A 14,869-nucleotide genomic window follows, 5' to 3' on the forward strand; every position below is an offset into this window, starting at 1 on the left:
CTATAATATTTTCCAATAACTATTGTAATATAAATTTCGTTTTTAGACGTCGCGACATATATTTTTACTTATTGTTTTGTTAAATATATACTAAGTCGATTAGTTGATAATAAATATATTTTTTAAATATTATTAAACAACTTTATTGCACACTCACAAGGAAAAAAAACCGGATACCGGTCCTAAAATACACAGATTTACATTTTTAAAAGGACAAAATTTCCTATGAAGTATAGCTTGCAGTCACAATAAATAAAGCACTGGGAAAGACATTTATGTGTATCGGAATAGATTTAAGGGAATGCTGTTTTTCTCATGGCAAATGGTTTGTTGCCCTATGTAGATCCGGGTGCGGCGAAAACCAATAAATGCTAAAAAAGAAAATATAACTTATAATGTTGTATATACTTAAATATTATAAATCTGCTCTTAGTAAATATTGTTACATTCCGGTTTGAAGGATGAGTGGTTAACACCTACGCAGACAATAATATACAAAGCCCTACCACCAAATATATATATATATATATATATATATATATATATATATATATTATACAAAATCATACAATTCTATGAAAATTAAACTAAAAACGCGAAGAAAAACACCGTGAGGAAACCTACATGTGCTTAATTAAACTGAAATTCTACATGTGTACCCACCAAGACGCCTTAGCCCAGCAGTGGGACATTAACAGGCTCTTACCAATATATCCAAGGCATTGGTGCTATTGGTTCACAATTATTACTTTTTTAATATACGTCAATAATAATTATTACTTTTTAATGTACTGACTGTAATATAATAAAAACAATATAATTATACTCACATCAACACAAATGTGAAAACGAAACGATAAAGTATCATAATACTAGGTAGGACTAGGTGTGGTTCTATGTTTGAGTAGCGCTAATTAGGCTCGCCTTGAAAGCAAACAACTACAAGCATGAATATACACTAAATACCTAAACTATCTTTGATATGACTAAAAATTACTGTAAGTAAATAAGATCAAGTTATAGGAGTGGAACAAAATTAACCAAGTGAAAAGGACACGTGGAACTTAACAAATCCAAAGTTTTTTTATTTATTTATAATTTGTCTCGTACGTGATAATGTCGACAACATTGGTACACTCGGGGATCAATTCTTCTAATTTATAACGTTCCCGATTCTATCCCAAAATAACTTCGACCAAAGCACAACTGAATCGTTACATTAGTAGGAAAGAAAAAAGGTTAAACAACAATTGCGATAAAGTGACAATTTATGTGGAATAAGATAAAAAAACTTATCGTTAAGTAGAAAGAAAATTATAAAATATAGTTAAACTAAAAAAAAAACTGTACCTTAATTCAAAGACAGGAACTCTGAATCCTTTACAATTTTCAATATATGAAATACTGTAGACGTTTTATTCCCAAGGTGCACTATCATCTATAAACTAACTGATAATGTAACAATAGCTTTTAGCACACAAACGTTTAGCGTTAGTGGCAGTCTTGATATTTTCTAGGAATCTGCTATACCGTATATCCATAAAAGATTTGCTGGCTATGGCGTCAATTAAGAGACGTTTTAAGTCGATATTTGTTCTTGATACTTTTAACTTCACCACATATTACAAAACAAAGTGCCTCCACCACGTCAGTATGTCTGTCTTGTTCTTTCCGGTCGTATCGGATTATGAGAGTTAGGGAATAGAGAGTGCACTTGTGTTTACGCACACACTTGTGCATTACAATATCTCCTGCGCAGTTGACTTATCTCTCTTGAGATTGGCCGCCGTTGCCGAAATCGGTCTGGAGGACATTATTATTATGTCTGTCTATCTGATCTCGATAAACTCAAAAACTACTGAACGGGTTTTCATACGGTATTCACCAATGGACGAAGTGATTCATGAGGAAGTTATAGGTGTATAATTATACATATTAATGAATTTATTAAAGTTGCCGGAATAAATTTTGACTACTGTGAGCTTTACTGGCGTGCACCATGTAAAAAAAAAGTATATATGGATATATATATATATATTTCGTAATATTATAATATTACGAAATTAACGTCTATGTAAACCCTTATTTAAACCATGCGAAGCCGGGACGAGTAGCTAGTGTATAATAATTTAGCAAGCAATTTAGGCTAAATTCAAATACTGACTTTGACATTGACTTTATACATAATTGGTTATAAGTGGCAATATAAATTTTGTAAATAAATACCACCTTTTCATCAATTAATCTCCAGCTAAGTATTTACTTTAGCTCAATATCATAAACGTTATTTATACAAATTTATTGAAACGATAATGATATGAAATAATAAATAACGTGACGACTTTTTTATGAATTTTTTTTTTTTTTTATAGAATAGGAAGGCGGACGAGCATATGGGCCACCTGATGGTAAGTGGTCACCAACGCTCTTAGACATTAGCATTGTAAGAAATGTCAACCATCGCTTACATATCCAATGCGCCACCAACCTTGGGAACTAAGATTTTATGTCCCTTGTGCCTGTAATTACACTGGCTCACTCACCCTTCAAACCGGAACACAACAATATCAAGTATTGCTGTTTTGCGGTAGAATATCTGATGAGTGGGTGGTACCTACCCAGACGAGCTTGCACAAAGCCCTACCACCAGTAAATTTAACAATATTTTAACAATACAGTTAACAAAATAATTACAATTGTTACAGTGATCTATCTAACATAAAATATAATATATGTCAACAGAAATTCAAGAAAAATTATAATTACTCACTAATCTACATAATAGATAACTATGTAAATTTGATTAATGATCTTTTTTTTAAATCAAATTTGAAACAGTACCTCCCGATCCGCACCCGACGTACCCATAATGCAGGTCGCATTTCCACGCTGTATGGAATTGACAACCTTTGTGCCAAGTAAGACCCAGAGCGTCTGTCAAATCCCCTCTCTCTAAGGCGACAGCCAATCTCCCTGATATTTACAAATTGGGATATTTGTATTAAATAATCAACTGTTATTCTACGTTTATTGTTATTAAATTTATCTTATTAATTCTCGGTCCACCTGATCCACCTAATCCACCTGAGTGGGCCAGATTTCTAGGGTATCCTTAATATCCTTCAATACTGACAGTGAATATTTTTAACATATATTATCGCTTAACAGAAGCGTTTATGGGTTAATTCTAATAATACATTTTGTTAAATATCGCAAAAAAAATCCAAAAAAAATCAATAACTGATAAAATAATAAATCTTTATTAAATTTCATTTATTTCAAAAATACTTCGTTTACTTATTATTAAAAAGGCTGGAATAAATGCTTAAAGAATAAATGCTAGTTAAATTTGTAATTTATTAATTGAACTATTCAATTATTTCTCAAGATAACAGTGATTGTATTACTCAAGGACCCTCAGGCCCATTGAGATCCAAAGCCCTGAAGCGTTCTCTTAATTTGCCTAGGAAAGACAATACATCAATAAATAAATAGACAGTAACCTAAACAAGTCAATTATGCTACGTACCATGTTAAGATTTATTATTGGAAATAACTGGAATTCATTTCAATATTAAATTTAAAAAAAAGCAAAGAGATCAGAAAACAAATGAATATTTAAAGTCTAAAGTGTGATACAAGGAATACGATATCGTATTTGAATATGGAATGCCAAATGAATATAAAAAAACGAGCTTCAAAGTCCGTATAACTTTTTGTTTATAAACCGAATTTTAATAGTTATTTTTGCGATATAATTTGGTATTGGACAATGTTAAGCATTTTTTTAAAAAAGGTAGGCGAACGGGCCATTTGCCTAGTAAGTGGTCACCATATACATTTGTAAGAAATATTAACGAATACTTATATTGCCAATGCCAATCATGGAAACTAAGATGTTCCCATGTGCCTCTAGATACACTGGCACACTATTTGTACGATTTCTGGAAGCGATCTTTTATTGGAGATAAAACATTCTTTGTAAATCATTTAATTTCATTGTATGTAATTGTTAAAGTTATGTATATATGCTATTTTTATGTATACATTTGATGGTAAAAGTAACAATAAAATTATCAATTCAAATACATTTTTATATCAAAAAATGTTCTACAGTTTTACATTTTTGTCAAAGCTCTACGATTAAGTAAAGTTGTTTTGATTCTTACCCCCATTTTACCACTTTACACCGAAATCACAAGCTATAAAAACATAAAATTGCCAGTAACTATACAACTTCATGCCGTTACGAGTCCATTTCTTAATTGCTTTTTTATTAGGTTATGGCCATTACAAAATATAATAATCGATGAACCAAGAATTTCATTTATTTGCCAATACGATAAAAATCCTTTATATAAGGTACTAGCTGGCCGTTCCGACTTGTGTGCGGGTATAAACAATTTGTATTTTTCTTTTTAAAAAAACGTGGAACGCGCAGTGCCGCCTAACAGATCCAATCTAAAATACCCATGGATTCAAATACGCACAAAAAAATCATCAAAATCGGCCAGCATATAAGGATATACTTTGTAATATAAAGAAAAAACATTTGTTTGTTTGTAATCGATAATCTCTAAATCGATTATAACATTATTTTACAATTAAAAAAAAACTTTATCTTGATATACCATAGACAATTTTTTTTTCAGTAATAATAAGAACGAAAAATATATATAAAACGCAAAACTAATTTACTTGCAGTTAATATCATAAAAAAGAGAGTCGACATGAGCACGGACTAAAAATATGAGGCGCTTGATTCTATCAGCGTTATTAACTAACAGGACCTAGTAAATTTTTTACAAGAATGTTATCTCGAAATCATATATTTCTGCGTCACATTGCTTATACCAAGATTTTTAATTGAATTAAGATCTTGGAAGCATAATCTACGTATATAATCATCAATTAAAAACAACTATTGCGTGAGTTGCTAGAATACAAGAAAAGGGGAATGAATGAATTTCTCGTTATTCATTTCGATTGTGATGATTATATTGATTGATTGAATAAATAAATGTCACCATATAAGTGTGTGTCGACACTTGTTTCATCCAAGGTTAAGGGAATCTAAGGTTGTTGCTCAAATGAGACTATTAACCCATATATAATAGTATATGTATAATGTAATCATAATTTTTGACAAGAATAAAACCATTAAACTGGCTCAAAAAAATCACCTGCTTGTACACTTTGACTTGGACTTAAAATTAGGTATTGTTTGTATGTATGTATATATTTAAAAAACAATAATTTTAAAAGTTTTTCTAATTTTATTCATGTAATTAAGAATGTGTATAAGATTTACATATATTATTATATTGCTTGTTGAATATAACATACAAGACACTTTATTTACATGATTTGATGAAGCAGTTATTTGAAATGAATAGTAGAATGATCGCCTAATTTCGTATGAATAAACTTGATTCTTATCTCGAAAAACTCGTACACAAAATTCTAAAGAACGAATTAGAATAACGTCTGTAATCGACCCAATTGGTCAAATTGACGTCTATATTTTGGACACAATTAGATTGCTTTCTAAGTATTACTCTTGGGAAAAAATATACAACAGTTTGAGTTCATTTTAGTATTGTTAAAAAGGAAAAACCAAAGAAAAAAGTTAGTTTATGTGTATCAATAGAACTAGCCTAATAATGCACAAATGTGTACACGAAAACAGTTGCACTCGCTATTCTCTCACATTCAAAATCGTCATATTGGGATAGCAATGCGACTCGGTCGGAGAGAGATAGATAGAGAAGGACGTGTGTTGTGGTCGTGACACTGGTAATCTCCCAATTCAGTGCTGGTACTGGGATTTTTTTATCAACAACAATAAATTATTTTATTATTCCTGGTACTAGAATTAGAAAAAAATGGCATCCATATAAACTAGCATCTAACCAGCAAAATAAGGTTAAACAAGTTATAACAAAAAATAATTCAACCCCAAAGAAGGAAAAATTTAATCTGATTAAATAAGATTGTCAAAAGTTTTCAATGTGCAAATTCGTATAAAGAGTTAACAGGAAAATGTGGGGTATTTTATAAATTTATTTTTATTTTTGCCAATATTTTTGAGTGAATTATAAGCTGCTTAGCATGACCCTTATATTTTTTACTGTTGTCAATCCACGTCTGTGTTTAGATGATAAATTATACAATTAAAAATAAATAAGAAGGTAAGACTTCTTTTTTCATTTATAGACGTGGTATGAAAATGAATGCTGTTACATAATTTAATGAAAATTTGTTACATTTCTCTCTTCCTACTATAAAATAAAAAAATATTTTTATTTCTTTTATTATAACCGTAAGTATTTATTTAAAATTTTTCAGTTTTAGCATCATCCAATCTCGAGCACGTTAAAATAAAACCTCAGTCGCACTAAATTGTTAAATAATAACAAAAATCATTCGTCCAGAAACATCATTAACATATTCAAAATCACGTCTCAACAATTACATAGCATATTCCTAACATAAACACGATCCGGCTTTATTTAAAAACAACAGTATGTAATTAAATTATGTTTTATATCTGATTGAACGTGTTGGCGCATAGTGTAAGTTGTCAGTATTGTAGCAGCAGCTGTTTTTATACCAGTTTTTAATTGCCATCCCGAAATTCCAATTAGCCGCTAAAGCTAAAGTTAAATTTGCTGTTAAAAGTAAATGTGTACGTAATCCCAAACTTACATCAAAAATTGTGAATCTTTTATTTATAATGCTTTTATTGTGTAAATGAATTTCTGCAATAAATATCAAACATATTTATTTATCAAAGAATTATAAGTATATCTTGCTTTGTAATTTAATAGTAAAATGTATATTGTGACTTGTACCTTTATAACGCCTTTGTAATGCCTTTTAATATTTAATTTAATAGTTAATTTTTTTATAGAATAGGAAGGCGGACTGATGGTAAGTGGTCACTAACGCCCATGGACATTGGCATTGTAAGAAATTTTAACCATCGCTTACATCACCAATGCGCCACCAACCTTGGGAACTAAGATGTTAGAGAGAGTTGGTACATCCTGGCTGGCCTAGGCCAGTCTGGGTACGGGCCTCGGGGTTGCCCCCTTTACCCGGGCTGTTCCTCCTCGACGGTTTTGACCGTCGCGTCTTTTCATTCTGGCCCAAAGGGCCAGGGTCTCAATGACCCAGTGTCTGTTAAAAGTGAAATGAAAGAAAGTCCATTCTCCGCGTCTGTCTGTATGTCTGAACTCTCTAAAGTCAAAAAAAGTGGTTCATGAAAGTAGGTGTGTATTTTTTGTTTATATATTAGGTATAAAAAATAGGCATATGGGCCACCTGATGGTAAGTGGTCACCAACGCCCATAGACATTGGTATTGTAAGAAATGTTAATCATCGCTTAGATCCGTGATTTATCCGTGCAGTGACGGAGAAAGAATACATTTCACTGCCCCTCTCTTTCCCATGGGTGTCGTAAGAGGCGACTAAGGGATATCTGAGCGACCATCTGCTCATGTGGTGGTAGGATGCTAACATCCGCCTGGCTTGTTACCACCGTACGCATGGTGAAAAACTCGTGAAGTGGCTTGCAGCCGCGTTTCGAGGTCAGCCAGCGTACAGCCAGTGCCCGAGCGAGTATTGCCGCGATGGGTGTTGGTCCAGTGGAGACGGCTGTTGAACCAATGCCGGGGGAAACTGTATTGACCTGCCGGACAGGGAGACCCGAAGAAACGGCTGTTCCGCTGGCCGCCCGTGGCATAGTACAGGGGCCCGAGCGTGCCTAACCAGCTCGCGAGGCTGCCCCACCAGGCCACGCATAATCTCGGGGTGGACCGTCGTGCCGGTTGGTGACCGGAAGGTGGGGTCCCGGCGGCTACTTCCGGGGGGGTTCGGGGGCCCTTCCGTCCGGCGGATCAGTATATTTTCCTTTTTGGCAAACATTTGGGAAAACACGCCTCCATACTTTGCCCATCCCTATCGTGGCAATACGTCGCTCGCTTCACGTCTCTTTTCCTAACTTTTCCAAATGGTAGCGCAAATAAGAAATAACGGTCGTTCAGCGGTGCACACCCCCACCATACCCTCGCTGTTTGAGGTCGAGTTCTCTAACATCCGAGGACTCCACGCTAACCTCAACGCTGTCCACCATCTCCATCTCGAGACAGCACGGCCAGCAATGTTGTTTCTCACGGAGACGCAAATACTCCGCCCTGCCGACACCAGCTACCTTAACTATCCCGGCTACATGTTTGAAGAATCTTTTAAAGCGAAAGCCGGAGTATGCTTGTTCGTCAGGGCGGATGTTTGTTGTCACCGATTGCGCTGCTTGGAGGACCCCTCCTTCTCCATGTTGGTGGTACGTGTGGACCTGGTTCGTCAGAGTCGAGTCTACGTGTGCCTCTACAGATCCCACAATGGTGACTTGGAGACAAGCCGATTATTCGACCATCTTAGTCGGGTGGCAGATGCTGCGCAAGAGCAGTTTCCTAACGCGGAATTGGTGTTTTTGGGGGATTTTAATGCTCACCATGAATCATGGTTGAAATCCCTCAAATCTGACCATGCTGGAAGAACTGCTCATGCTTTTGCTCTCACACACGACTTGACCCAACTGGTTGATCAGCCCACCAGGATCCCAGACATTGATGGGCAAGCGCCTTCTCTACTGGATCTTCTGCTGACTTCTCACCCGGTGGAATATCAGGTCGTGGTTCAAGCTCCACTTGGTTCTTCGGATCACGGCCTTATATCTACCAAAGTGCCACAGGCCAAGCTGCCGCCATCAGCGGTATGCAAACGTCGCGTTTGGCACTATAAGTCGGCAGATTGGGACGGTATGCGCGATTACTATGCGTCAGTCCCTTGGAAGGAACGTTGCTTCAGTGGGAATGACCCGACAGCTAGTGCCGCTGCTGTTGCTGATGAGATCATGTTAGGAATGGAATACTACATTCCTAGCTCAGATCTCATCAATAGGGGTACGCGTAACCGTTGGTTCACGCGTGAATGTGCCGACGCTGTATCATCTAAGCAGGCGGCATATCGCGCGTGGATCAACGGCTGCATTAGCGGGGCATCTGATATTGACTCACTGAAAGCAAACTACAATAAAAATTCCAAGTCCTGTAGGAAGGCATGCACAGCGCATTGTACAGATTGGTCATGACCTTATTTCGCATCCTAGGGGCTCCCGTAGCTTCTGGCGTCTGACCAAGTCTGTGCAAAACAATTTCTGCCAACCTTCGCTGCCACCGCTCAGAAATCCGGACGGATCGCTAGCTCACAGTCCGCAGGAGAAAGCCGACCTCCTGGCTTAACTCTTTGCCGACACCTCTGTGATCGATGATTGTAGTGCGCAGCCACCAACAATACCTTCATGTGGCCACACGATGCCTGACATCAAAATCAGGCAACGTGATGTGCGTGCGGAGCTGCAATCACTCGATATACGGAAAGCTAGCGGTCCCGATGGAATACCAGCCATTGTGCTGAAGAAGTGCGCGGCGGAGCTGTCTCCTGTGTTAACGCGCCTGTTCCAACTTTCTCTCTCTTCGGGATGTGTGCCGGAGGCTTGGAGAAGAGCTAATGTGCAAGCGGTTCCCAAAAAAGGGGATCGGTCTGACCCGGCAAATTATCGGCCAATAGCTATCACCTCAGTACTTTGTAAGGTGATGGAACGGATTCTAAACAACCAACTGATCCATTACCTAGAAGATCACTGTCTAATTAATGATCGTCAGTACGGGTTTCGACCAAAACGGTCCACAGGTGATCTTCTAGCGTACGTAACGCACCTCTGGGGTGAAGCTATCGACAAGCATGGAGAATCGTTGGCTGTCAGCCTCGATATCTCCAAAGCTTTCGACAGGGTCTGGCACAGAAGTCTTCTCTCCAAGCTACCGGCATATGGTCTGCCTGCTCAGCTATGCACCTGGATTGCCAGCTTCCTACACAAGCGTAGCCTTCGTGTTTTAGTAGATGGTTGCGCTTCACAATTCTATGTAGTGAATGCAGGCGTCCCCCAGGGATCTGTGCTATCTCCCACACTCTTTCTTTTGCATATCAATGATATGCTCTCTCTTGGGAACATACATTGCTATGCAGATGATAGTACAGTGCATGGTGGATACCACGGACGCGCAGTGCCTGGGCGGGCGGAAACTGAGGAGAGGCGGGAGAATCTTGTTATTGAACTCGATAGGACATTAGAGCTCATCGCCAAATGGGGTTCTGATAATCTTGTTGAGTTTAATGCCAAGAAAACACAGGTGTGCGCTCTCACAGCGAAAAAGTCACCATTTTACCCTCATCCCTCCCTCTGTGGCACACCGCTGATGATACAAAGCAAAATCGCCATGCTGGGGATGGACGTTCGCTGCGACCTTAGTCCAAGGGATTACATCGAGGCTATTATAAAAACAGCTTCACGGAAACTCGGAGTTCTGAACAAGGTGCGGCGTTTTTTCACGCCACAACAACTGTGCCTGTTATACAAAACACAGGTACGGTCTTGCGTTGAATATTGCTCGCACCTTTGGGATGGCTCCGCTAAGTACCTACTGGAGGCCTTGGATCGGTTGCAGCGACGTGCAGTACGCATTATTGGCGACGTAAAGGTCACAAACACCCTTGAACCTTTACAATTGCGTCGCGAGATAGCAGCACTGAGCGCTTTCTATCGTCTGTATAACGGCGAGTGCTCTGAGGAATTATTCTCTCTAATTCCTGCTTCCCCCTTCCTTCTTAAGTCCACGCGACATCAATTCCATCGCGCACAATGAAATTTGGCAACTCCTTTCTTTGTCGCACTACCAAAAAATGGAATTCCTTACCAGCTCACGTGTTCCCCTCCTCTTACAACCCGGGTTCCTTCAAACGAGGCGTGAAGAGGCATCTTGCGGGCTGGCAAGGCGGGGACGGCTAGTACAGAACATTCTTCCCGACTGTACTGGCCGCCGTCGCGTTTGGACTCTACTACCACTTACGTGGTGGTGGAGTAGAGTCATTTGCCATCCCGGGGCATATAAAAAAAAAAAAAAAAAAGATCGCCAATGCACCACCAACCTTGGGAATTAAGATGTTATGTCCCTTGTGCCTGTAATTACACTGGCTCACTGACCATTCAAACTGGAACACAACAATACCAAGTACTGCTGTTTTGCGGTAGAATATCTGATGAGTGGGTGGTACCTACCCAGACGAGCTTGCACAAAGCTCTACCACCAATAAAATTAGTTAATATTAGTTAAAATATTTGCATGTCATAAACATAGTGACTAAACATGTACGTGTTTAAAGCAAATAAATTGAATTGCATTAAAATTTATAAATAAATAACCGATATATGTGACCGATACAAATCGTAGACCGATTATACTAATGAGGCTCTCGCTTATGTATTGCTAGAAATTTCATAGAAATTCTCATAATCGTTTTTGCGATACTAAGTTATTAAATATACAAATATAATGTGTACTTATTTTATTATTTAGTAGATAAGTGTCGTGAACAATGTTTTAGTGATAATAATGTACCTTACAAAGTTATATCTCGTTAGCGAATTAATTGATAATTTGTAACATTGTGTTACATGCCTAGTTCGAACCAAGCGACCTAGTTAATTAACTATTAATTAACAACTCGTGTATGCTCTTTACTTATCTTTACAATATATATGTTACCATATATATATAGTACTAGATATTACAGTATAAATAGAGGCCTCACACTTTTGAAAATCAGAGAAAACTGATTTTTAAGCCAATAATTTCCTTGATGGTAACGTTAGTTGGAATCCCCTCGCATGAAAGAATCTAACGAATCTCATTCTAAAGTATTTAATTCCAGCTCTTTAAGATCTCTGAGGCCTTGTCTAAATATACTCAGACAAATTTCGAAAGGACGGCGGCACTTTGGACATGCATAGAAGATTAATTTGTATATAATATAGATAAGAGCCTAACAGTAAGTAAATTAAATTAACAGCGCCTTGCCCAGCAGTGGGCTAAGGCCTCCTCTCCTTTTTGAAGTGAAAATTTGAGGCCACCACGCCACTTCAATGTTGGTTGGTGGATACAAAAATATTTAATATTTGTTAATTCAAATATATTATGTATAACGTCACCAGCGTAATAGTTTTCGGGCCGCCTAGCGATGTAAAAGTTGCTGGTTCGATCCTGACCTCTTAGGCTTTTGTCGTCCCCACTCCGTACGCTTAATTGGAGGTATAAATAGGAATATTAATAATTCCTTAAAAACGGTGATTGCTGGTATTATGTTTACTACCTATAAAATTAATTTGTTTATTAAATAATATTTTTCACGACAGATGTTTCGTTAATTTTACGCTCTACATATCTTAATCACCACGTTCCATAATCTTCTTCTTAATGAGACGCGATGCGAAAAATATTCACATTAATTTCGGTCCATTTCTTTGTTAGATAGAAATTATGCAGACTTGCTTTTAACGTTAGTATGAATATGCAAGTAATGGTACATTATGATATGGCTAAGTAGACAATACGACACTTGTATACATACACTTACAGTTACATTATTACTAAAAGTGTTTTCTACATAAAATTTCACAATATTTGAATTTTCTTGAAAAGAAAATATTTGTAATCAGAACTAAGAAATAAAAAATTATGTAAAATAATATATTTTTTAATGTCATTTTTATATAATACAAATGTTGCTTATGTCAACATTCTTCATGCGAATGTCCTGTAACTTTAGAATGTATATATTATTTACTTTATTCAGCCATTCCGGCTGTTTTATTATATAATATTACCACTAAGAGATTTTAATGAAAGGAACATCAAAGGTATTACAGTCCTTAACAATTTGTCTATTTCATCTGTTGAGAAATTGTCATGAAATTTAATTAAATACAAATTAAATATATTTCAAGAATATTGCGATTAAAAGAATATAATACAAGTGGTACAATATTTAAATAATTACTATTTTGATTTAGAACGTTCTACTTTTTCTTTATTCTCAATAGCATTGAAAATTAAAGTACACCTACACCAAAGTACATAACGGCTACACTTCTAATCTGGAGGTATTAAACCTTCAGCAATCATTTTTTGTCTCTTTGCTTCATCTTTAGCTCGTTTTTCTGCCTCTTTCTTTTCCTGTTCCTCACGTTCCTCTTGAGCCTTCTTTATTGCCATCGCAGCCAGTGTTTTCTGATCCAACTTAAAGTAATTAATTGGCTCTTGAATATATTTTTCATCTTTGGCGTTCATATTCTCAATAAACTTTACGTAAGCCAATGTTCCGTCTTCAGGATTATACGTTTTATCCTTAATGGCTAGTCGAAGCCAATCGACAAATTCTACCTCTAATAATGGTTCTCCCCAAGTCATGAGCTCTTCACGTAAAAGTTCCAAATCAACATGACCAGTTTCATCATCGTCATGACCTAATACAACAAAAGCTTTAGTTACTGCTAATTCAAAGTCATCACCCCAATTCATCTTTGCTTCAATCATGAATAACCATTCATGATATTCCACTGTATCGACAAGATCGTCTTCAAGAAATAACCGGAAAAGTTCTTTTATTTCTGCTCCTTTCGGATTGAAACCGAGTTTTCGTAACATTAACGGAATCGCTTCCAATTTAACCTGCAAATTGTTAATTAATAAAATGTTTCAGTTTGTAACATCGAATAATACTTAAAAATACTTTTTAAAGTACAATATAAAAATTCTTAGCACCCCCTGCTCTGCCGATACCGCGACCGCTACCTTGGTCAGGCCTAGCGGGGCTTGCTGGTAACTGGGGGCCTTTTTTTGGACGCATCTGCCATTAAGGAGGGTTTGCCCATACTCGCCGCGCTGTTGGCGAGCGCAGGGGGGGTAAGTTGTTTATGGGGGGGGGACGCTGGTGCCCATCCCCCCTTTTCCCCGTCCCTCAGTCGCCTCTTACGACACCCACGGGATGAGATTGGGGGAGTACTATTCTAAGCCGGTACTCCACGGCGTCCTGTCTTACAAATTACAAATCCTGCCATGGCATACGGTGCCGAAACGTGGACACTAACTGCGGGACTAGTCCACAAATTCAAAGTCGCTCAGCGTGCTATGGAGCGAGCTATGCTCGGAGTATCTTTAAAGGATAAGATCAGAAATGAGATTGTCCGGAAAAGAACCAGAGGCACCGACATAGCTTGCAAAATTAGCAGGTTGAAGTGGCAGTGGGCTGGTCACGTATGTCGAAGGACCGATGGCCGTTGGAGCAGATGAGTCCTAGAGTGGAGACCGCGAATCGGCAAGCGCAGCGTAGGGCGCCCTCCAGCCAGGTGGACCGACGACCTTAAGAAGGTGGCGGGCACCAACTGGATGCGGAAGGCGGAGGACAGTGAGCTTTGGCGCACCTTGGGGGAGGCATATGTTCAGCAGTGGACAACGATTGGCTGTTGATTGATTGAATATAAAAATATTTAAACAAAATAAATAAATAATTAAAGGTCATTAACATATTAAAAAAGCTATTGAACAAAGTTATTATAGTTTCTCTGACGTCTTTTAGCCACCATTCTCACCAAACACTAAGCCAAATGCTCAGGAATTATTATTATATTAAAATAAAAAGTCAGTAACACAACAATATAGCTAAAGCTAGCTAGACTATCAAGCCAATAAAATCAGCGAAGGCAAGTTCAGAAAACAATATATGTAGGCAAATTATACATACTTTGTCAATATTTTCTTCGTCATGAGCCTTGAACAATTCTTTAAATTTAGCTAAATCTTCAGGACTAAAGCAAGCAGGTGGAGGTGGAGGTTTCTTTGGTTTTGGTGGAGGTCCCATTGTAGCTTTCGCTGGGGCTGGTGGCTCTTTGCCTTTCTTTGGTGGCAT

General features: G+C 37.5%; 1 protein-coding gene across 1 annotated transcript; it reads right to left on the bottom strand.

Moving 5' to 3' along the window:
* Positions 1-12,732: 12,732 nt before the first annotated feature.
* On the bottom strand, positions 12,733-14,869 carry LOC126774493 (myosin light chain 3, skeletal muscle isoform-like). Its single transcript, XM_050496055.1, has 2 exons — positions 14,705-14,869; positions 12,733-13,632 (listed from the first exon to the last, which is right to left on the bottom strand). The coding sequence occupies exons 1-2, from the start codon at positions 14,867-14,869 to the stop codon at positions 13,054-13,056; spliced, it is 744 nt and encodes a 247-aa protein (XP_050352012.1). The 3' UTR covers positions 12,733-13,053.

Source organism: Nymphalis io, chromosome 16 (assembly GCF_905147045.1).
Source record: "Nymphalis io chromosome 16, ilAglIoxx1.1, whole genome shotgun sequence".
NCBI classification, from domain to species: Eukaryota; Metazoa; Arthropoda; class Insecta; order Lepidoptera; family Nymphalidae; genus Nymphalis; species Nymphalis io.

Coding starts and splice junctions, on each gene's coding strand:
- LOC126774493 (XM_050496055.1), bottom strand. CDS start 14,869: ATGCCACCAAAGAAAGGCAAAGAGCCACCAGCCCCAGCGAAAGCTACA. Junction 13,633..14,704: donor ACGAAGAAAATATTGACAAA/GTATGTATAATT, acceptor AACAATTTGCAG/GTTAAATTGGAAGCGATTCC.